This window comes from Haplochromis burtoni, unplaced genomic scaffold, assembly GCF_018398535.1.
Source record: "Haplochromis burtoni strain Fernald_Lab_line unplaced genomic scaffold, NCSU_Asbu1 Contig_37, whole genome shotgun sequence".
Classification (NCBI taxonomy): Eukaryota; Metazoa; Chordata; class Actinopteri; order Cichliformes; family Cichlidae; genus Haplochromis; species Haplochromis burtoni.
In genome coordinates, this window is record NW_024582398.1 from 1414448 (window position 1) to 1437991 (window position 23544).

At 39.9% G+C, this 23544-nt stretch overlaps 2 protein-coding genes across 7 annotated transcripts in view; both read right to left on the reverse strand.

The window, feature by feature from the left end:
• Positions 1-2961, reverse strand: part of LOC102308660 (A disintegrin and metalloproteinase with thrombospondin motifs 14) — a 57059-nt gene extending 54098 nt beyond the window's left edge. The window contains exons 1-3 of one of the 2 annotated variants that reach the window (XM_042219734.1): positions 2586-2960; positions 2319-2478; positions 1486-1907 (exon numbers count right to left, since the gene is read on the reverse strand). In XM_042219734.1, the coding sequence (XP_042075668.1) occupies positions 1486-1907; positions 2319-2397 (501 nt within the window). In that variant the 5' untranslated portion in view covers positions 2398-2478; positions 2586-2960. Of the gene's footprint in view, positions 1-1485; positions 1908-2318 lie in introns of both variants that reach the window. The other variant, XM_005919580.3, reaches the window with a different exon arrangement.
• Positions 2962-10943: 7982 nt separating this feature from the next.
• Positions 10944-23544, reverse strand: part of pald1a (phosphatase domain containing paladin 1a) — a 56879-nt gene continuing 44278 nt past the window's right edge. For all 5 annotated transcript variants that reach the window (XM_005919575.3, XM_005919577.3, XM_005919576.3 and 2 more), the window contains exon 20: positions 10944-12631. In XM_005919575.3, the coding sequence (XP_005919637.1) occupies positions 12482-12631 (150 nt within the window). In that variant the 3' untranslated portion in view covers positions 10944-12481. The remainder of the gene's footprint in view (positions 12632-23544) is intronic.

The following is a 23544-nucleotide window of genomic DNA, read 5'->3' on the forward strand; positions in this document are numbered from 1 at the left end:
TGAAGGGAAAATGCACTTTTACTTGGTTGAAAAATAAAATCTGGCGATTTTTAATCTGGATTCTACAGCGTAGTCATTTACAGATCAAATGGCACAATAAGACCAATGGGGAAAAGATCCCCAGTTCAATCCTGGAAGGAGATCAATCAATTTTTACATTGTTTTACACAGTAAATAAGCGGTAAACCATTATTAGAATGCTAACATTTTATGAGCAAGAACCCTAACCTATAAAAACAACGGCACTGCTACATGTGCAAAAACAAGAATAGGAGTAAATAATGTTGTATGCTGTACAGATCCATTCACTGCTACCTATGGAGCATCACCTCAACTCTTCAAGTTAATTACAGTCATTTGTGCTACAGTGACTGTTAATAGGGTGTACCAGGGACAGCTGGGAGAAGCTCTAGTACCCCATGAACCTGTACTGGATATTAACAAAATGGGTAGCAAGATGGATTAGTGGCTTTAATAGGAAGTAAACAGACCCCTTGTACTTTAGTTCTCTCTTGATTCAAATTTGTCTTTACAGCTTCCTCTGAACTAGCTTCCTGTACACTTACTCTCATAAAGTCCAACTGTGCTGTGTAACAACTAACTATAACTTTTTTTTCAACCATTTTACAGAAAATGTAATTACATTATGTTAAAACTACACTACCACTAAATAAAAAATACAATACGAGTCTTAAGAACTGCCTAACAACTTTACCAACTTACCAAAGGTTTAAAACACTCACACTTTTTCCACTACACTATGGAAAAGTTTGACCAAGGCATCATTATAATGTCCTGTGGTTGGTTCAGCTGTTCAGTTATCAGACCTTTGATGTTATGCTTATGAGAGGTTATGTTGTCATGTCAACCCTGCATAAAAACAACATTCAAAAATAAGAAGACATCCCTGAAGCTCACTGATTTTGACATTTTCAAAGGCTAGGCTAAAGCCTGCTACATGAAGTTACGTCTATGTTATCAACACTCAGATGGTCATCAGCAGAAAGAAATGCAATCAGGCTCATCCTTTATCAATTTTTGAGATGTTTGTTCTGTAATTTTTCAAATTGGTCTGATCTAGCCTGGGAAAATGAGTCTAATAACAACAACAACAACAAAACAGCATTCAAACTAGCCCACACAGAGCCTAGTGGGTGGGATGTTTTGGAATATATATACAGATGGGCTGCATTGTAAAGATGTTGTGAGAGACATTTTGTAAATAACGCTGACATTTCTTTAATACAATGCAAACTTGTTATTAAGTATCCATGCTGGCAAGATGACAGCAGCCTTTTAACATCATCAAAGGATTTCAGATGATGTAACCATTTTTATCTAATGTGATGATGTTATGTGGAACAAGTGCCCCGGGAGACTTTCTGGATATGAAAAAATACATGTCAAAGCATATTCTGGCTGACACAGTGTCAAAGAAGTGAAAGCATCATACTACTGTTTCACGCCTGCAGTAGTGGTACTTACCAGTCCATCACAATTGCTGATAGCCACAGAAGCATCTGGCATGTCAGTCACATCTCCACTGAAAACACAGTCTCCTTGGATTCGTTCCTTGGCCTTTTCCTTAAAGTCCTCTTGCCATTCCACAAAAGCCCCTGGGGCTACCAGCCTCCTGTTGGCCCTCAAGCGGAGGTGCAGTTCTTTCCCAAACACAGTAACATTGAAAAATAAGTGCTGAGCCGACGCTGAGGTGACTGAGGGCATCTCAGAGGCACTGCGGGCCACCCTTCTTCTGCTGCCAAAGCCTGAGACAGCATCGACAACAGGAGCAGCAGCACCTTTACTTCCAATTCCAGCTGAGACCACATGAGAAATGTACCGGCCATGGGAGTCTGTGCTGAATGGCACGATAAGACCATATTCACTTAACTTTCCAGAGATTTTTTCTGATGAGACAGACAGTGTCAAGTGAGAATGACAGTAGTGACCTATGCAAAGCAAGCTCCAAAGGAAATGACAACTAAGCAGTTTAAACAGAAACTACACATGCACGATTGAGTAAAAAAGAGAAAATATAGACAAATAATATTTATTATGACATAATGAATTATCTTAGCATTAATACTGTCTTTATGAAACAACTATATATAGCTGACAGTGGCTAGTCACAGTGGAAATACAGCAACACCCTACATTGATTGAACAGCAAGGCTGTCAGGTTTAATGTATGACCCATCAATAGATGCAGGGCTTCATTTTTATCATTATTCCCCCCCACTTTATAAACTTTACAGTGCATCTCTCTGCACCGTAAAAACATGTGTAAAAAATAAAGGGAAACGGAATGGATAACTCACCATGCGCTTTTGCTGCGAAAATACACTCCAAAAATACTTGACTGAGTGAAAAGCACATCAATAAATACATACAATCCATAGCGAGGACTATAATGTGAGAGCTGCCACTTCAGCGCTAAGTTTTCCTTCTTGCTGCAAACTGAGAGCAGAGTTCTCCCTCCTGGAAAAGCACAAATGCAGGAGAAAAGTCCTCAGAGTTGAGCTCCAGCGAAGCAGCCGGGCATTTCTGAGCGTTTCCCTCTAGACGCCAAACTGACGGATACTCACAAGTTGTTTCCAATCTTTTGGCCTGCAATGAGCTGCATAGACCAAGACTGCCCTATCCATTCAGGGAGCAAAGGGGGGGACATCTGTGGTATTGATGACGACAACTCCCCGGTAAAAACCGGGACGGTTTGAAGAGGTTGTCCACTTTTTCCCCCTTCCTCTTTCTCTCTTTCTTCTTAGGTAACTTTTAAATCGCAAGGAGACCAAGTTAACACACGCCTACGCTAAGAAGAAAAAAAAAACTCAGAAGGGTTCAGATAATGTGTGCAGAGACAGAGTGTCCCGGTGGTGAAACATCTGCCGTCCAGTCGTGCACCATTACGCACCAATGGCTCGGCTGCGTAAGTCTCAACTGCTCGACTTGAAGCCACAACCAGCCAATAGTGGGAGCGCCATCTCTGCCCTAGACGACCGCATATTTAGCCTCGCTACTTTTAAACTTCTAAAAGTTCTCATTCTGAAGACAAACTCAACCAGAAGCTTTGTCATAACTGCTAAGTGTTTACACACGAGTCCGCAAAAAAAAAAAAAAAAAAACGCATTAGGATAACGTCCATGAATGAAAAGGGGCGCTTTAACTGTCGAAACATGGCATGAAAAATGAATTTAAATCTAAAAAACGGAGATAAAAGAAATTCAACGCGGCTACAGTCGTTTCTTGTTTATTTCAAGCAAAAGCTATAAAATGCAACCAAAGTTCTGAAGCTTCAGTTTTTGCCAAGGCAAATAACGTTAATTACCTTATGTACCCTGTTTACTAACATAAAGAAAACATTGCACATTAAAACTGGTTTTACCATATGTAACATTCTACCTTCGTTTTTTATCTGCCTTCAAAGATCCTTTAAATGTAGAGTCAAAGTACATGTTGGGGTAACGTGCAGGTGTGCCTTTTGAAAACTCAGGCCTATCATTGGCTAGAGGGATAATAAGCGATTTGATATAACTGCACATTTTCCATGTTCTGGTATCAACAAAATACACACTGCATGATCCGATTTAATGACCTCAAGTGGTTTGCGTTTAAAGTTAAATAATCATGGCGAATCCTGCAGATGTCACTGCGAGCATATTGTTCCATTTTGGAGAAAAGGAACAAATCCAAAGCCATCATTTGAGGCTTAGGATGTGTGAAAACTGTGCAGCAGATTCCATCGGTGGAATGACAGCCTAATAAAATGCTGGATCTGCTCGGGCAACCAGGATTTTGTTGGCCACGGCTCAGTCTGCTGGAGTCCAGACTTAGTCAGACATGACAACCAGCCTGAGACTGAACCAACAACTCTGCAATCCTTCTCAAAGGAAGAGAAGGGGGCTGGGCTAACATGAGTCTGACTTTCAGGTACTTTTTGAGAAAGGGGGGGGAAGTGTCTAGACAGGACCTTCTTTTTCCTCCCCAGTTCCTCGACTGCGTCTGGGCCTCAGATAAGAGTACTCTGCCCTTAATTTTGGGCTAATTAAGCTACCAGGATGGTCAATGCAGAGCAGGTGTGGGTTTAGAGCAGTCATTCCCCCAGGGCAGCAATGAGAGGATTTTGGATGGTGATCCAGACTTGTGCATTAATAAGCAATGGAAACTAACCGCAGCATTAAGAGATGGAAACCATTAACTGCCTTGTGAGAAGATTTTATGCAGTTTTTCCATCCATACTGTTTGGAGGATTTTTTTCATGTGTTTCCAAAAGCCAGAATGACATTCCACAATATAACATAGTATTCAATTAGAAGTCTTGTTTTTCCCCTCTAAAATGAATAGCTCCACTTACAGTCTGTGGTTAAGTCCACACACCAGAACAATTTTCTACTACAGAACACTCTGTCCTTTACAACAGGAGTGTAAGATCAAAACTTCGGTATAGGTTTGTCTCCAAATTCGGTTTTCAAGTACAATTAGACATGTAAGAGTCAGTTTTTCTGAAAAAAAGGAGAGAAAAAAGATATTAGCTGACAGATTTCCCTCTCATATTTCACATAGATGGGCTCCAAAGCCTAAACCATGCCGAAAATCTGGCGCATATAATTTCTTTACAGTGCCTGGTTTAACTTTGTCAGGTGGAGCTGCAAAGAATCAAACGTCTTCTCCCACACTGTGTTTTCAGCAGAGGGGAAAAGTTGCAGTATAGAGTGTGGAATTGTGGATGCCTCAATGTGTGCTGTAATGTGGTCTAGCCATGCCAGCGTGCTGAGAAAATATGTGACTTTTCATCTCTGAGATGCAGAGAGATGCAAAGCAGCTGCTAGTCTGCCCGGCAGCTTGCGGGAAGAGCAGCGTCTGAAGTGTTCGGATGGTTAAAAATGAGCACACAAGTTTCACTTCACCTTTTTTTTAAAAGATGTGATTAATCTGGGAGTCCTGTGCAGCTCTAACAGAACTAAATCAACCCTGTCTGTTTCTTTGTATTTCAAAAACTATTGTTTTTCATTCAGTTTTGTGGGAAATGAATGCAAAAATTACACTACACTTCCTCTTTCTAGCTGTGGGTCCAGGTTAGGTATTAGGGCTTCTTTTAAATGGCAAGTAGGCGGTTGCAAATTCCAGTTCTATAGAAGTGTGTGAGAAAACTGCCCTTCTGCTGATTTGAATTCTAAACACTTATCTGATTTTCTAGGGTCTGAGGTGTTTGTTTTAAGTCTTATTTATTTTGCTCATTTATTACAATCCCATTTATGCTAAAATAGATGATAAAGCAGGGTATGCTTGTGGCGACTGACCATTCCCTATTGTATGAGTGTGCAACGTTCTTGGCTTCTCACTCCCCCATCAGCTCTCCACTCTTACTGTTTTAAAAAACTAAAAATGAGTGACGCCAGGGGATCTTCATCCTTTTTTAATACATAATTTATAAGTCTAAAAAACACATTTAAGAATTTGCTACAATGATAAACTACTCTTTCTACCCTTAGATTACCAAAAACATATCTACCTCTACCTTTCAATTACTGTTCATTTACATCTACATCTTGGGTCTCCGAAGAACATGTTTAGAACTCCATCCATCCATCTCTTTAACTCCTTATGAATCTTAGTGTCACAGGGGTGCTGGAGTCAGTCTCAGCTGCCAGGTGCCGAGAAGCCTTCTGTGCATTTCTGATAGTCTTGCATGTGTAATGAGACTCACTGACACTGACAGTGGCAGTGATGTGACATTGCTGTGACCTGTTCATGTCTGAAACAGAGTTATCTTTTCAACAAAGTCCAAGTTTGTCAGAGCAAGTCTTAAATCTCAAGTTCATGAGGGAAAGTTTAAGTTAAGTCACAAGTCTATAGATAAGACTGTTATCCAATAAAGCAAAAATCAACAAAAGAATGTTGCTGATCTGACACCAAGGGTTGGTTTCATAAAAAGTATTTTTTTTGACTATAGAAAGATTGAATGAAATTCTGTGATTGAATGTAAAGTTCACTGTATTGAATCACTAGCTTATACAATATTTAAAGGTTGCCAAACATTTGAATTATGCTCCAACATACACAACATATCACTAAACTGAAGACAGCTTGGAAGAATAGCTGCTAAATCTGGTGCTATGTGAACTTCTATTTGTTCACCCGAAGTGCCAACATAGTTTTAACTCACTGGCTTAACAGCTTAAGCTTATTTGACTGATGTTGCACAGCTGAGCCTAAAACAGAGGACAAAAATACAATGACACATGGGATGAGTTATGACTGCAGCGCTGTTTGTGTTCCTTGGCATCACAACAAATAGAGCATTCTGTTTCAGCTTTGAATCAGCTAATCAAGCTTTGTATAAATTAAATACACATTGTTAAGTTAACATTCAGGTATTGTTTGAAATAAAGGTCTAACTTTGCAATGTAGTTTGACTGATTACTATGCAGTATAAATACACTTGCCACCCACTTTGTTAGGTACATTTTGCTAGTATCGATTGGATTCCCTTTTGCTTTCAGACCTCATTTAAGTCTTCGTAGATTCAACAGTTTAGTGGAAATATTCCTCTACACAGTTCCTGCAAATTTGCCAGGTGTACATTGATGATGCAAATCTGCCATAGTACCACATACCAAAGGTGCTCTATTAGATTCAGATCTTGAAACTAATTGGCTATTTGTTTTATTATTAAATGTTTTGAGCTTTACATGTGTTATCCTGCTGAAAGCAGCCATCAGAACACTTGATATAAAGGGACAGACATGGTCAGCAACAATGCTAAGGTGGGTAATGGGATTGATCTTCAGTTTTAAAGTGTCTGTGGTGGGGCGTGGTCTGTTGTGCCGTGCGGACGCACCTGCATGGCATCTGCAGATCCCGCCCGCGGTGGTAAATCACGGGGAAGCAGGGTTGAGAGTGTTGTTGTGGTGTGATGCATGTAGAATGAATAAAGATGGCTCAAAATGCAGATCTGTGGTCCCGCCGTGCCTTATTCACACCACAGTGCCTCATATACACTGGCTTGCAAAAGTATTCGGCCCCCTTGAACTTTTCCACATTTTGTCACATTACAGCCACAAACATGAATCAATTTTATTGGAATTCCACATGACAGACCAATACAAAGTGGTGTACATGTGAGAAGTGGAATGAAAATCATACATGATTCCAAACATTTTTTACAAATAAATAACTGCAAAGTGGGGTGTGCGTAATTATTCAGCCCCCTGAGTCAATACTTTGTAGAACCACCTTTTGCTGCAATTACAGCTGCCAGTCTTTTAGGCTATGTCTCTACCAGCTTTGCACATCTAGAGACTGAAATTCTTGCCCATTCTTCTTTGCAAAACAGCTCCAGCTCAGTCAGATTAGATGGACAGCGTTTGTGATCTTGCCACAGATTCTTGATTGGATTTAGATCTGGACTTTGACTGGGCCATTCTAACACATGGATATGTTTTGTTTTAAACCATTCCATTGTTGCCCTGGCTTTATGTTTAGGGTCGTTGTCCTGCTGGAAGGTGAAGCTCCGCCCCAGTCTCAAGTCTTTTGCAGACTCCAAGAGATTTTCTTCCTGTATTTGGCTCCATCCGTCTTCCCATCAACTCTGACCAGCTTCCCTGTCCCTGCTGAAGAGAAGCACCCCCAGAGCATGATGCTGCCACCACCATATTTGACAGTGGGGATGGTGTGTTCAGAGTGATGTGCAGTGTTAGTTTCCTGCCACACATACCGTTTTGCATTTTGGCCAAAAAGTTCCATTTTGGTCTCATCTGACCAGAGCACCTTCTTCCACATGTTTGCTGTGTTCCCCACATGGCTTGTGGCAAACTGCAAACAGGACTTCTTATGGTTTTCTGTTAACAATGGCTTTCTTCTTGCCTCTCTTCCATAAAGGCCAACTTTATGCAGTGCACGACTAATAGTTGTCCTATGGACAGATTCCCCCACCTGAGCTGTAGATCTCTGCAGCTCGTCCAGAGTCACCATGGGCCTCTTGGCTGCATTTCTGATCAGCGCTCTCCATGTTCGGCCTGTGAGTTTAGGTGGACGGCCTTGTCTTGGTAGGTTTACAGTTGTGCCATACTCCTTCCATTTCTGAATGATCACTTGAACAGTGCTCCGTGGGATGTTCAAGGCTTGGGAAATCTTTTCGTAGCCTAAGCCTGCTTTAAATTTCTCAATAACTTTATCCCTGACCTGTCTGGTGTGTTCTTTGGACTTCATGGTGTTGTTGCTCCCAATATTCTCTTAGACAACCTCTGAGGCCGTCACAGAGCTGCTGTTTTTTACTGACATTAGATTACACACAGGTGCACTCTATTTAGTCATTAGCACTCATCAGGCAATGTTTATGGGCAACTGACTGCACTCAGACCAAAGGGGGCTGAATAATTACGCACACCCCACTTTGCAGTTATTTATTTGTAAAAAATGTTTGGAATCATGTATGATTTTCGTTCCACTTCTCACGTGTACACCACTTTGTATTGGTCTTTCATGTGGAATTCCAAAATTGATTTATGTTTGCGGCTGTAATGTGACAAAATGTGGAAAAGTTCAAGGGGGCCGAATACTTTTGCACTGTAAAATATCCCCACACAGCATCGCACTGCTAGCAGTAGCCTCAACTATTGATTCAAGGCAGGATGGATCCAAACGTTCATTTTATTAACGCTATATTCTGAGTCTACCATCTGGATTTTACAGCAGAAACGGAGGCTCATCCAACCTGGTAAAACGTTCGAAATGTCTATTGTCCACTTTTGGAGAGCTGGTGCAAATTGTAGCCTTAACGTAGTTTCCTGTTCCTAGCTGACAGAAGTAGTGCCGAGTATGGTCTTCTGCTCTTGTAGCCCATCTACTACAGGGTTCAACATGCATTCAGAGACGATCTTCTACATGCCTCATTCAGGGGTACTTGTTGTCTTACTATTAGCTAGAAGCAGTCTGACCATTCCCCTCTGATCTCTAGCATCAATAAAGCATTTCACCCCAAAAAAACGATGCTCGTTTGCTATTTTCTCCTTTCCAGACAATTCTCTGTAAACGCTGGCTGTGTGGGAAATCCCAGTAGATTCACACAAGCCTGTCTGACACCAATAACCATACCATGCTCAAAGTCACTTAAATAACCTTTCTTCCCTTTTCTGATGCTCAGTTTGAACTTCAGCAGGTCGTCTTGGTTACGTCTGAATGCCCTGCAACCTAATGGAGACTTTTACTATAACGAGTGTTACCAGTGGCTCCACTATATTACTTTTATTTCCATGTAGTCTTCTTAAACTCATTCAACAATTCAACAAATCACCCATGCTTTGAACCCCTACCTCTAAATAAGAAAGCCTTAGTCATGGGGATGTATCCCAAAAGATCAAATGGGAATAGGAATAAGCATTTAAAAGCTCACTATCAATCCAATCAGTACTTTTTATCATGCCAGTTGATACTTTACCTGGATCAGTAGTGTGTGTAATAACCTAACAGGGATTGTGTATTATTGCTCACGGTAAATGAAGGCTCAGACACGTATTTGCCAGAGAAGATTTAAGAGCAAGGTCTTAACAATCTTATTAATATTGATCAAATCCCTGAGAGGTTTGAGACTTGAGTTCCCGAGGTGTTTTTTAAGGCGGCCTTTATACACACAAGAACAATCAAAGAGGATGGCAATGCACCCATGAACCCCTTACACCGGCATGATGCCTCCTGTCCTCAGCAGCTCTCTCATCTGCAGGGGGAAGCTTTTCACATGAAGTTCATTACATCCCCTCTTGCTGCTCACCTCTGAATGCCACTCTTTGTCTGCTGCAATTTCTGGATCCTTCTGAACCACTAGCTTGAGTTTCACATTGGGGAGTATCTCAATGAGTTTGGAAAGAATTTCAAAGGCGAGGGGCCGCTATATCATCCAAGCATGGTCCTCATGTCCTGGGCTTATCTTGACCTGGAGTCCAGTTGGCCACATGCTGCAACTGAATAGACCTTCTCCATATCTGCCAATTTTTCTCCATTGGTAAAGAGTAAGTGTACAATAAGTGTTATGGTGAATTTATCTGTGCCTCAGGGCCTGCCAACCCTCTCACTAAGAGGGATGAATTAGCTCATAAAGTCTCAAACTCTACAGGAAGCCTTTCAATCTGGCTCACTTTGTTTCCATTTACAATAATTCAGGATAGGCTGTGGTGTGATAAAGTCCTAACAACTTCCGTAGTCCCGAAGATAAGCCTGCTATGCACTTACAAGACGGGAAGTGATCTGGGATATCAGACTTTCAAAGCAGGCCAGCGAAGCCAAGTGTGCTTCACTGATGTGCCGGCTGGTGGCTTTTAATCCTCACACAGGCCTCCATTGTTGAAAGACTGACCATATTTTTTTAATTAAGACCTTACCTGTCCACATCAAAACGCAACTCAGATTAGTCTTTTGATCTGCCTAAGCTCTTTATTACTGTGTATGGAATATGTTAAGATTTCAGCCCAACAATGAATCATCTGTTTTGGGTAAATGCACGCTGCTCGATGCTCATAACCTGTCCTGCTCTCCGAGGTTGGCACCGACACAAAACAAAGAGGCCTCGCGGATATACGAGAGGGTTCTCAGCGGTGCATATCTGCAGCAAAAGATGATGCTGAGATAAGGCGGAAAAAAGAAAGGAAACCGAGGAGGGAAGACAATCATTTGGCTCCATCGCAGGAGACTTCAGAAGCTTCAATAAAACAAGGCACAGAGGACAGTAGTGTGCAAAATAAAATCATAAAACCCTCCTACACACAAAAATCCGAATCCTTGGTGCAGATGGATAAGTTTTAGGTTTCTCCACGTAAAAAAAAAAAGATATCAAAAGCAGAAACTCTGTTAGATCTATCTGAAATATTTATTTTAGCTTCCAAACAAGAAAATAATTGGTAAATACAGCAAATAAAAGACATTTACTCTGTGAAGAGCGCCTGTTAAAAAAGAAAAAAAAAACAATTAAATTAAAAGCCTAGCTAAGATATCAGGATCTCTTAGTATACAACCTCCACATTTGTGTGTTTAATCAAGAATCACAAAGATGGGTATTAGATGTTCCAACACAAACTGTGTATTTTAAATTTCTTCCCATTTTCAATCACTGCAATGTTTTTGATAACTTGAAGGGTGCACTTTCATTATGCAATGCCACAATGAAACAAACAAGAATGACAGGTATCTGGAGGAACGATTGATAATTTTTGATCCTTTGATTTTTGCTTATCTTTCTGGTTTTAAGGCAGGATTCATAATATAGTGGTAACATGCTCAAACAAAGAACATGTCAAGACTTTAAAGAAATCCTGCAGGGTTAAAGTTACTCTACAGATCTGGTGTTGTCATGCATTCAGAGAAAACAATGATGTAAATGTTTGAAAGACAATGCAACTTTAAACTCTTGTTCTAAACAGTGAATCATGCAGCTGTTTCCTTCCACTGAAGAAATGAACATCAGCTGCAGTTATGGAACGGTGTATTTATCCACATCAATAAACACTAAGTGTATTTAAAAAAAAAAAAAATCCAAGTCACACCAAATATCTGCAGATGCTGTTTCCATCCATAAATTTAAGCTCCCCAAGCCAAGGTGGTATAAAAGTAACGCCTCCAAATGTACACATCAAAGGTGCTTTAAAGCTTTGCGGACTTCTATTGCATCAAGCTGCAGGTGAGCAGCTTGAGGCTGTGTAGGAAGGCGAATTTGCATTATTGGTAATATGTATGTGGACCATGTTTTGACAAGAAGGAAGAATGCAGAATCACATCACATGACAGAAGTAATTTTATAGCTTTAAACAAAGTTTAAAAACAAAAAAAAACACAGAGCGCTTCAGAGTCAAATGTAACACATAAAAATGTTAGTACCTGTATCATGACAGATATAATCAAACGTAAAAAAACAAAAACAAAAATCAGGTACAACAGAGGAACATATAAGTGCTGTCATATTTTAGCATCTTTGCAACGCTCAAAATCCTCTTATCAAATAACGTTTGGAAAACTCAACAGCACAGTTATTTAAATACTGACAGCTTCCATATGTACATAGGGACTCTTCTGAAAAAGTGGAACAGATGCACAGTGACATAAATTGTTGGAATTTTCTGATCTCCTCCTCCATAACAACATTTACTGTAACTCTAGTTCCGGCTGAAGTTTCAAAGAGCTGTCGCAAGTGAGCATAATTTTACTGGGATTTTAAGAAAAAAATAACCTAAACATGTACAAATTAGTACATTAATAAATTCACTGATGTAAAGGCACAACTTCCAATACAGAAGCAGAATCTTGCTGAGATTTAAAGCTAAAAACTGTTAACATCACAAGTGAGAAAAAAAGGAAAAAAGCAGTAACATTAAACAACAGGTGTTGTGAAGATATACAGAAAATAAGGGTAAATACAGAAGGCATAACTATGTTATTGGAAATGTCTTTTATTCTGAAAAGCACAGTACTGTTTTGGCGTATTCACAGTGATCCCCTCTCAGATGAACTCCCCGCGGAAAGGAAGTGACAGAATGTTTTGCTGTTGCCAGCGGCAGCGCAGCCTGGCCAGTGGCGTGTCCCTCGGGTTTTCAAACTCAGAGAAGCCCAGCTGGTTGAGGATGTCATAAACTCCGGCTCTGGCAGCCACCTACCACAGAAACGCACAAAATATTAATGAACAGGCGATATGGCGTGCCAAGATTTTTTTTTCTCTTCTTGTCCTTTGTGACCACACAAACACATGGACTTCCACTTTTTCAGCATGGTTTCTGATGGCTGCTAGATGCGCAGCTGTTATAATGAAAGACCAGGGCTCAACTCTGGGTTTGGAGAAGTGGCTGAAAAAGAATTCGGTTGTGTCACTTGGGTAAAAATATTAAGACCGTACTTATTTTCAGGCATAATCAGAGCAATAAAAAAAAAATTAAGCGGAAACCAAATCAGCCTGTAAAATCAGCTGAATAGTGTCCTCATTGGTTCTGGAGGGAGCTTTAAAAAATCCTGATGACATTACGATGACATCAAGGTCATCAAGGACTTTTACTAGGAAATAAAGCATTTAATGAAATTATTGAGAATTACTGACTTTGGATTGTGGGAAATGTAAGAACAAGCATTTTTCCCAGAACATAGCAGGCTCTGCTCCTTTAATTCCAGCATTTTTTACAGTTACAATACTACTGAAAGTAACGAAAGTACCCTTTTAGAGAAGCAGAATTGACTTTTTAAGAGTTATATTATAACATATCATCCATCCTCTTCAGTCTCAAATACTCAGATCATCTCATTTGGCAACACCATGCAAATAAGTGAGCAGCCAAAACGAGCTTCCAGATGTTTAAAATGTAAATCATTTTAATTACTTTAAGCTTAATATAAAAATGTAAATATATACAAAATTGCATGTGTCACTGAGTACAACTAGTTATTCATTTAAGAGTCTTCCTCGGATATAGTTAATTAGCCCCACATTTATTGCATTGAACTTCAAATAGTTTGTAAAAAAAAAGAATTGCTATTGAAAGTTGAAATGACTTCAGAGACGAACTGAAAGGTGAATCATCCCCTATCGGGAAGTCAATATAAATAGCTTGTATTTATTTTTTTAATAAGTGCAAACAAATAGCATTTGTACCTGTAGACCTGAGTATGCCCACGCATGTTCTAGTCATGCTGAAGCAGTGATGGTGGCTCAAAAAATAGAGAGATTTGTCAAATCATCTTAACAACAGTGAGTCACCCCTTATGCTTCCTGTCCACATCAGTCATCTCAAAGTTTCCACAATCATAAAAATCAAAAACTTTACCTCTTTCAAGGCCATTTTTAGATAATATGAACACTTGTGGTCTCATTTCCTTTGCAAAAGCGTGACCCCACTGCCAACTTGAATTTCATTTTGGGGGAAGAGGACAAAGTCACAGAGAGCCCAATCTGGGCAGTAAAGGTGGTGGCATAAAAAGATTGTCTAGATGTCACAAAAAAAACCCACTCCTGCCTCCTCGGTCTGCTGAAGCACAATGGCACAAAGGCGCACACCACATTTCACATGGTTTTTAAAGGACACGCTCCCTCGGGGCATTACAGTTAACATTACGGTAAAAATCTGACTTTGAGTGACGAATTCACAGAATCTCAGCCCTATCCAAAAAAAGAAAGAAAGAAAGAAAATGATGTTCTTCCTCCACGCTTGAAGTGCTATGTATTACGTGTTTCGTTTGTAACTCATTACAAAATGACTCACGAAATGAAGCTCTGGTAAGTTTGACACAAAGTCAATATTTTCTTCCTGAACTCCTGAAATTGCACAGTTTACATGCAAGTGGTCAGAACAAGGCTTCCAGGTAGGGCTCTATAAATAGCAGCCATGCTTAAAACTCACAGAAATAATGGAAGTTTGCACTAGGTGTTTTTTCAGAGTCCGTTAGCAGGAGATTTTCTTGAAATTTTTGAAGCCAATAACTTGCATGTCAGGTCACCACCAACAGTGTTTGTTGAATGAAGTCAACAGCAAAAGCAGTCCAATATTTATGTGAGCCTAATTGAGTGCAATGCTTTACTTAATTTACACCAATTACCTCACTTATAAGTACCCAAATCCCTGCTGTAATGGAACAGCACCACGGGAAGAGTATATGCTCAGTGGACTTTGTCTGAATCTTTCCTGAATGAATGAGAACATATCTGCCTCCTGAGAGTTCGGTGTTAAGCAGTAGGTCATACTGACTCACGGTCTGCTACGACTGATGGGAAACACCACAGACAACCAGAAACATCTGGCCATAAAGGTAAGCAACATAAACAAATAAAAACAAAACCCAGTCAAAGCCGACTTCCCTGCAAAAGCCTTTAACTGCCCTATGACGAGTGCCCCAGTTTGCCCATTTTACTTTGAAGGAGAAGCCTCAGTGCAATGCACTGGACTGTGAAGTTCAATTCCCACATGTGATTAAAAAAAATAGTAATAAAGAAAAATTGTGCTGGATTCCTTGAAAGGCACAAAAGCATTCAGAGTCATCTCTTCCATTATGCAGGCTGAGACTGAAATCGATACAGGACTCAGCTGAACCTAAATCTGGTCTATATAGCCCTTAAGGACATCCAGGGAATGACTCAGTGGAAGTAACGTGGCCTAAAACGCATTGCCAATTTAACCTCTCCCTTTTTCTCCTGAGGCAGTCAAGGAAGCTGCAAATTTTGGAGTAGAGAGAGAGAGAAACTTTTTGAACATCAGGGTAAATAAGGACAGTGTTTGAGGGAGCAAATTTGCATACTAAACAAAAATGAGCAATATAATTGTGGTCATATTCTCAGGGCTACGAGGGAATCCTGTACGTACGTGCTGCTGGAAACCCTTTTAAAAGTAGGCTGTCAGGTAAATGCTGAAGAAGACATATGGGAACAATGAAGAGGAATAATAGTATCAAGATATCCCTTTCACTAACAGTGATTACAGCTTAGCCGGCCAGCTTTGTGCAGAAATAAACACGTGCACCACAAAGTGTGGTCTGGATTATCTACTTGCTTACAATGCAAAATTCAAACCTTAAATACATATCACATAACTTCTGCTTTTGTGCAGTCGGCACTGGCTTGGTTCTTTAAGTTGGAAATGAGTGATCACGTAGCCTCTATTGTCCCGTCTTAATACAGCTTTTTAATAACTAGCTCATGCAGTCATGTACCTCTAATGTTTGTGTGCTATGAGTTCGTGGACAGCTAACAGTTCAAAAGCTGCACGAGTATTTTGATAGGAGAAACTGACTTAGTGCAGCGGAACCATTAGTCAGTCGATTTGACGCCCACATGAATCTCTGGATTTGTGCTGTTAACATGCATAGCCTGACTCCTCCACCCCAGAGCCTGCCTGTCTAAATAAGTAATGTATGAAACATCAGAAAATACAAAACGTCAACTTAGGGAGGCCCAAAAGAGCATATCAGGGGGATGACAGTGACTGCATACGGTCTTTGTGGAGTCAAAGCTGTTGGTGTTGATCCAGTTTTCTTCATTATTCTCTTGTTTTACAAAAAAAAGATAAATCCAGTAAAGCGTGTGACTTCACAGTGGATGCCAGCTGCAGTCAGACTAATTCAGCTGTTGCAGCAGAAGGAATTTCAATGTGGCAAACAAAAAAGAATCCACTTACAAAACTCTTACAGCAAAATCCATCTGTCTGTTTTCTTCTGCTCATCCAGTTCAGGGTTGTGGGGGAGGGCGAGGCTTATCCCAGCTGTCATGGGGCAAGAGGAGGGGTACACCCTGGACAGGCTTTAAACTTTCACAGTACTCACACATAAAGACAGACAACTATTCACACCTACAGTAGATATAGAATCACCAATTAACCAAACGCCATGTGTGTTGCTAAGAATGTGGGAGAAAGCCAGAGTACCAGGAAAGAACCCCCAGACATGTGGAACACAGACATGGAACCTAAACCGAAAAAGACCCCAGACTATACTTGAGCCCAGGGCCCTCTTGCTGTGAGGAAACAGTGCTAAGCACCGCTTTAATAAAATCCGATTCTGACACACTCGGTACTTTTAAAACTGACTCTCTAATCTGAAGAGGTTAATACATGACCACGTTCCTATCATCATCTATAGCCACAAGATGTGGGTAGTCACTGAAAAAGTAAGTCAGGGTAGACCCAGTACCTTGAAGAAATTATGTTTTTTGGCTAAGGAGTTAAGCAAGTGTAGGGATGCTTAGTTTACCATCTCCAAAAAACAGTCAGGCTCATTAATATTACTATATACAAATATTACAAATAATTTGTAATGTAAAGTAACTTTGTACCCAAAGACAGGACGACAAGTCAACGTAGAATCGAGTGTGACAAGATAAAAGAAAAATGAAGTAGTACTGCCCTGAAATCGAATTTGGCATATTGTTAATTATGCTGAAGGACGGCAGATTGAATGAATGAAGCGCTTGATGTACGATCACTGGAGAAGAAGGGAAAGGGGGAAATCAAGGCTGTGTTGCTGCACTTTTGCTTCCTTTTGTACTGCTCACACCATTCCCTGCCCACACCACCAACATTAAGCAATGCAGAGGGCTGGAGGTCACTGAAAGCTGAGGTCTTATAACAGTGTCTGTGTCATAGCAATTAAAGAAATAGATGCAAGTGTGAAACAATAGCGATCCCCTTCTGCAATAAGTAATTCCAGATATTCCAGATGTAATATATATCTTCTTCAATCTCAGAAAACATTGCACACTGACACTGTGACGGTTTTCTTTTCATCACATCCTTTTCAGTCTCTGTACACCTGGACACAAAAGTGCTTGAAAACAAGTTGTGATACCCTGACAACTTGCTACCACACAAAAATCATTTTGAGGATTACAGTAACTCTTCTTACTTTTAGTGACTTTTATAACTATAAATAAAATGAACAACTTTAACGTTCTCATGGATTCCTGGGACATTACTGTAACAAAACTAAATTAAGTTCCCCTCCACACTGTACAAAAACAAAACAAAAAAACTCAAAGTCGAACAATTTAAATCAGATTTGTTATTTGAGGCTAAACTGTAGCATCATGCCTCCCTCTGGTGCTCTCTGTTTGTAAAGTGGCCTTGAAGTTGTTGGCGTGTGGCGACAAGCTTCCTGGGTGACAGCAAGCAGAGCTGCTGGTGAGATATCTTTCATGTTTCATTGAAGAGCTCACAAATGGTGCTGTGGAGCGGTGGGGGGCAGGGCAGCGAGGAGGTCTTTCCCACAGCCGGCTATCTCAAAGGCTGCACATACCAGCCCGGTGCAGGGGGGGACAGGGAGGCCTCTGTGCCACACATCAAAACAGCTGGAGTGACTGATCGGGTACTACTTCTGCAGGCATCTGCGGTATGCACTGTACACAAGTCGAGCTATTGTGTAAAGGCCCGCACTTTTGATTAGCAAACATAGATTTCAATTTCAAAATCTAATCTGAAGTTTTCACTCTCATCTCAATACGCTGCCATGGCCATTGCTCAATGAAGTACAGTATTTGTCCCAATGTGCCAATTTAACCTCTGGCTCTTCTCCAGTGAGCAACTTCTATTTAAAAACTTTGACAAATATGCACGTTTATGTTTTTTATCCATCACACAATGCATAAATGTCACGGAGGCATCAGATCGCTCCCAAATTTCTTTAGCAGCATCACAATAAACCCGAAAATCCTGACACAGAGAGTCACAAAGAACTATCTTTAGCTAAAAGAAGAACATGGAGTCCTGCACCAAATGTTATGCCTATATCTCAATATCATCGAGCCGGTCTGGATTAACATGAAGTCACAGAAAACTCTGAGATAGTCTAGCTCAGAATAAATTCTCTGCCAAGTACCTTGAAAAATCTGCCTACAAGTGTAACTGTGGAAATAGTGGGTAGTTGTAATATTATATTGTGAAAGCATCCTCATCTTCAGAACATATAGTTATGACAAAAGCAAAAGGGCAAAATATTTTAAATATATAAAAAGCAAAGGATGCTACCCTGAATGACTGGGAACACTGTGCTCTTGCTTTTAGTGGCTGTAGAGATCAAATTAGTTCACACACATACCCACGTACATACAGCCAATGTAGGATGCAGGACAGAATGTACCACTCTGAGCTGACAGGTTGTGTAACCATGGCTTCAAAAGCGTGACCAGCGATAGTGATGACCCCCCGACTGCTGCCTGTGGCACTGCAGTTTGTCATTAACGGTCCTGCCACGGTCACTGGTGATAGGCTAACGATTATGCCCCGAGGTTGGTTGGGGCAGATTGGCTGGGCTACTGCCAGATTGTGCTCCAAGTAGGCTAGTAAACACATCACAATACTGATGGTGGTGACAGAAATACTGATATTTTGAGATAATTCTTTAAAAAGAGGATAAAGGAAAAAAATGAGATATTTGGATGTTTGAATGTCTTTGTCACTACTGTCACAGCTGTAGCTGACATCACTGCAATATCTTCAAGCCTTCAAGTCCTTCAAGATCTCTTTAAGATGACATCTAATTCCCACCTTAATGCCAAATGCTGCTCAGGCCCGGGTCTGACAGGTTTAAATCAATATCTGCCTTTTGTATGTATGGGGTGATAAAGGGAGATGCCTGCAAGGAGTGACATCATTCATTTTAATGATATACTTGCACTTCCCAGATATCATCTGTCACTCAAACTATGTCTGGTGCTGCGACAATCATTGTCAAATGTTATCCCACATCTGCATATTATAATACTTTCTCACAGCTTCTGTAAATATACATATAAAATGTAAGTAGGAGAATGAGAAAGGCTAAGAAAAAACATGCAAAAAAGTTACTGAGTATGTCAGTGCTGAAAATGCAGAGGAATCATCCACCGTTTGGCGTGATTTGTTAACATGAAGCAAAGGAACTGTCACATTGATTATGCTGTCAGTTCTGGTCATCAGGGAAACTCGATTTATGTGAAGTAGCAGCTCCCAAAAGCGCAGCAGCAAAGAGAACTTTCTTTAAGATGAGTTTCAGTGTGGAGTGATCCGCATATTAACACTGCACTGTACGTAGCACTGATATGAGTTAGCAACAAACAAATTATCAGCTAATTATCAATAACGTGCCACAAGTTTTTCACTTGTGATTACAGAATCTCACTTTCTGTTAACAACACAAAGTAAAATACATCTAAAATGGATTAAATAATAAAAACTGAAAAAGTGCCATTCGTTCATATCAGTGACAATTCAATTCAATTTGATCACAACAACAGTCACGTCAAGGTTTATTTGGTAAGGTAAAGACCTTACAATAATACAGAGGAAAACACCAACAATGAGACGACCCCTGCCGAGTAACCACTTGGTCACAGTGTGAAGGTAAAACTTCCTTTTAACAGGAAGAAACCTCTGGTAGATCCAGGCTCAGGGAGGGGCAGCCATCTGCTGGTTGCTACCAGTTGACAGTGAGGAGGGAGACAGGATAAAAGACACACTGTGGAAGATTAATAATAACTAATGATTAAAGGCAGAGTGATGTATAAGAGGTGAAAAGAGATGAGTGAGGTGGGTCACCTGATCCAGCCCTAACTATAAGTTTCATCAAAAAGGAAAATGCTAGGTTAATGCTAAACTCTTTCTACTGCCTATTTAATTTGTAGATTGGAGGACATACCCTGTTAAAAAACAACTCCAAGATTCCTCACAGTGTCACTGGAGGCAAAGGTTGTGCCATCCAGAGTAAACATCCGGTAAGATGCCCTGTTTCCTAGTTTTTTTTGGGCTGAGTACAGTAACCTCAGTTTTATCCTAATTTAGAGGCAAGAAATTAGAGATCATCTAGGTCTTTATGTCTTTAAGACCATCCTGTAGTTAAACTAATTGGTGTGTTACATGACTCCACGGCTGGATAAAGTTGGGTATCATCGGCATGAATGATGTATGCTATGCAATGAAAATGTATGCTATGCCTTCTAATAAAAGTGCCTAATGAAGCGTGTATAATATAAATAGAACTGGTCCTAGCACAGAACCCTGTGGAACTATCAGGCTTTTATTTATACACTCAAAAAAATGAAATTGGGTGGTTGTTACATGCATAAGATCCAAACTTGTAATTTGAACTAAATAATTCCATGTTTCTATGGTGAACGTAATTAAATCATGTAGCATCTGCATGAAATTCAGCAACTTAATTTGTTCTTGTTGAGATGACATCATACAATCTAGTAAGAGTGGCTGGATCCAGGCAACTAACCGCTCTTACTAGATCTTACTAGATTGTATGATGTCATCTCAACAAGAACAAATTAAGTTGCTGAATTTCATGCAGATGCTACATGATTTAATTACGTTCACCATAGAAACATGGAATTATTTAGTTCAAATTACAAGTTTGGATCTTATGCATGTAACAACCACCCAATTTCATTTTGGGGGTCGACTCACGAAATTCACAAGATCACATTAGATGTCAAACCACAGGAAAATCAGTGGGGTTACAAGAGGAAGACAACCACACCACGTGTATGCTGTTACTATTTCTTATGGTTTAACTTGTCAAGAACAACAACATAAAGCATCATCAAGCATAGCTTTCCTACTTTTGTTAAGTCTGTATTGACAGATTAATGCCATGGTGGTTCGTGCTGTTGCCTCAGAGCAAGAAGATCCTGGGTTCAAATCCACAATGTGGCGAAGTTTGCAGTGGGTTTTCTCTCTCTTCTTTGCAAGCTCCTTTGACTCTGCGTACTCTGGTTTCATCCACAGTTAAAAGTCATGCAGTTGTAAGGGTAACTGGTTATTCTAAATTGCCCAAAGGTGTTAAAGTGCAAATGATTGTTTGTCTCTGTATGATTGACTGGCGACCTGTCCAGGATGTACCCTGTCCCTCTTGCCCTATCACTTCCGCAGCCCAGATAAAGCTAAGAAGATGGGTGGATTGGAAGTTGCTGTAAATCCATTGATTTTTTTTTTGGTTGAACATTACTTAATATGAATACAACACGTACTACAGACATAAGTTACATTTCATTCATTCAACAAGATTATCGTTGGTGTAACAAACAAATATTTTACTAGTTCATGTAACAAGACTGATTTTTGATGTGCCAAAGTGTTTAAACAATCTAAGATGGATTTATATAAATTTAATTAGACTAACGTGGTGCAAACATGTTGATTGAACAAAAGTCAAATTAATTGAATGTTAATGTTAATATTATGTTAAACCTACACACATATATATCGTGTTGACACAACACAATCAAGATGGATTAATATAACATGATTTGTTTAGATGGAATATAAGTGGCGAGATAAAATTACGTTCATCCAATGAATTATTTTTTTGAGTGTATTTTCCTCTGTTCCCAGTACGTAAAGTGCCTGTCTTTTTGAAAAATGACTATTTTCCACAACACAAATCAATCATTATAGCATGAGATTTCATGTACTCCAGGATTTTCACATTATCTTGGAGATACTGGAGCTATCCTATGATTATGTGTAGGCTTTTTAAATGTACAAGAAAAACAAGTACATATATTGTACTAAATTTACATTGTTGATGCAGCCCCGCAAATTTTCATTTTATCTCATCTTTATATCTTGACGATGCTTTACATTTTAGAATGTCAAAAAGGGGGTTTGAATGTTCTAGTGAAAGCAGACAGACCTCAACAAAAGTCTGTGGCTCATTTGATGGCAGAGGTGTAGTTGAAAAATGGCTGTGATATACCTATCTTGTTTCCTTCTAGACCTGGCCACTGCCCATAGAGGTGACAGTTTACTGTACTGGCTCATCTAAATAGATGTGCTCAGTCATTTTTGGTTTTCTGCTCAGGCAGGCCCACAGCTATCTTATCACTTAGGTTTTAAGGTTGTGTTTTAACAAACTGAACCATGTTATAAATTATGACAAAAAGTCAATTTAATAGAAATCCTGATGACGCTGGGTTATCCTTTTATTAATCTGAAATTAATTTATAAGAACATTTATTATCTGCATGGAACTCATCCCAACTATTTTTGACTTCACAGCCTCTGTGGACAAGCTGCCACTGTAAGTCAGTGGGGTGTTAAAAGACAATAAAAATACAGCCCATTCATCGCTTATCCAGTTGAGGGTTGCAGGAGGGCAGGAGCCTATAACCGCTGTCATGTATAGCAAGGTGGGGTAAACCCTGGACAGGTCACCAGTCTATCATAGAGCCAACACAGAGATACAGATGACCATTCAACATCGCATTCATACATCTGACAGTCTTCAGACTGCGGAGGAAGCCCTAGTACCCAAAGAGAACCACAAGCCAAGGTGAAACATGCAAACTCTGCACAGAAAAATCCTTAAAAAAAGATCTTCTTCTGTCAGCTGGTCCCATTTGGGGTCGCCACAGCAGATCAAGTTATGTTATCCCTAGCATTCACTTTTGTGACACCAACCTTCAGTGTGTCCTCCTTCACCTGGAGAATTTAGATGGGATGTCTTTCCTGATGCAACCCTCCCCATTTATCCAGGATTGGGACCCGCAGTAGCTACACACTACACTGCTACATGTGTGAATGCCCCTTCAGAATGAATTTAAAGAAAACCTTCCAGAGGACTTTCTGTTAAATAGTAAACAAAATGCCTCAAATCTCACTGCAAGGTAAAGTTTAATTAAAAAAATAACTGAAAGCCTTCATATTTTTTTCCTTTTTTTGTAATCTGAAAAATGCTCTTTGGGACATACAATAAACTGAAGGGTGCATTTTCCTCAGTATGGTAGACATTTAAAGTAATAGCACAAAATGATTGTTTTTTTTTATTATATTTCCAACTCAACAGGTATTTTGGAAGGTATTTTTGGAATATCAACGATTACCAAAAGGGTTAGCTATACATCAAAATACAGAAATATCATTTTTATATGATATTTTAACGGCATTAATGTGTCCGTTGCCAGCTTTGCAGAAGTATCTCCATATCCCCAGTGTGTATGCCTCTATTTTCTCATGGCATAACTGGGCCATTAGAGTCACCCTGATGCACCACATATATTTGCTATTCATAACAGGAAGAATATGCCCCGATTGACCGCGCATATTTCTGTGACAATTG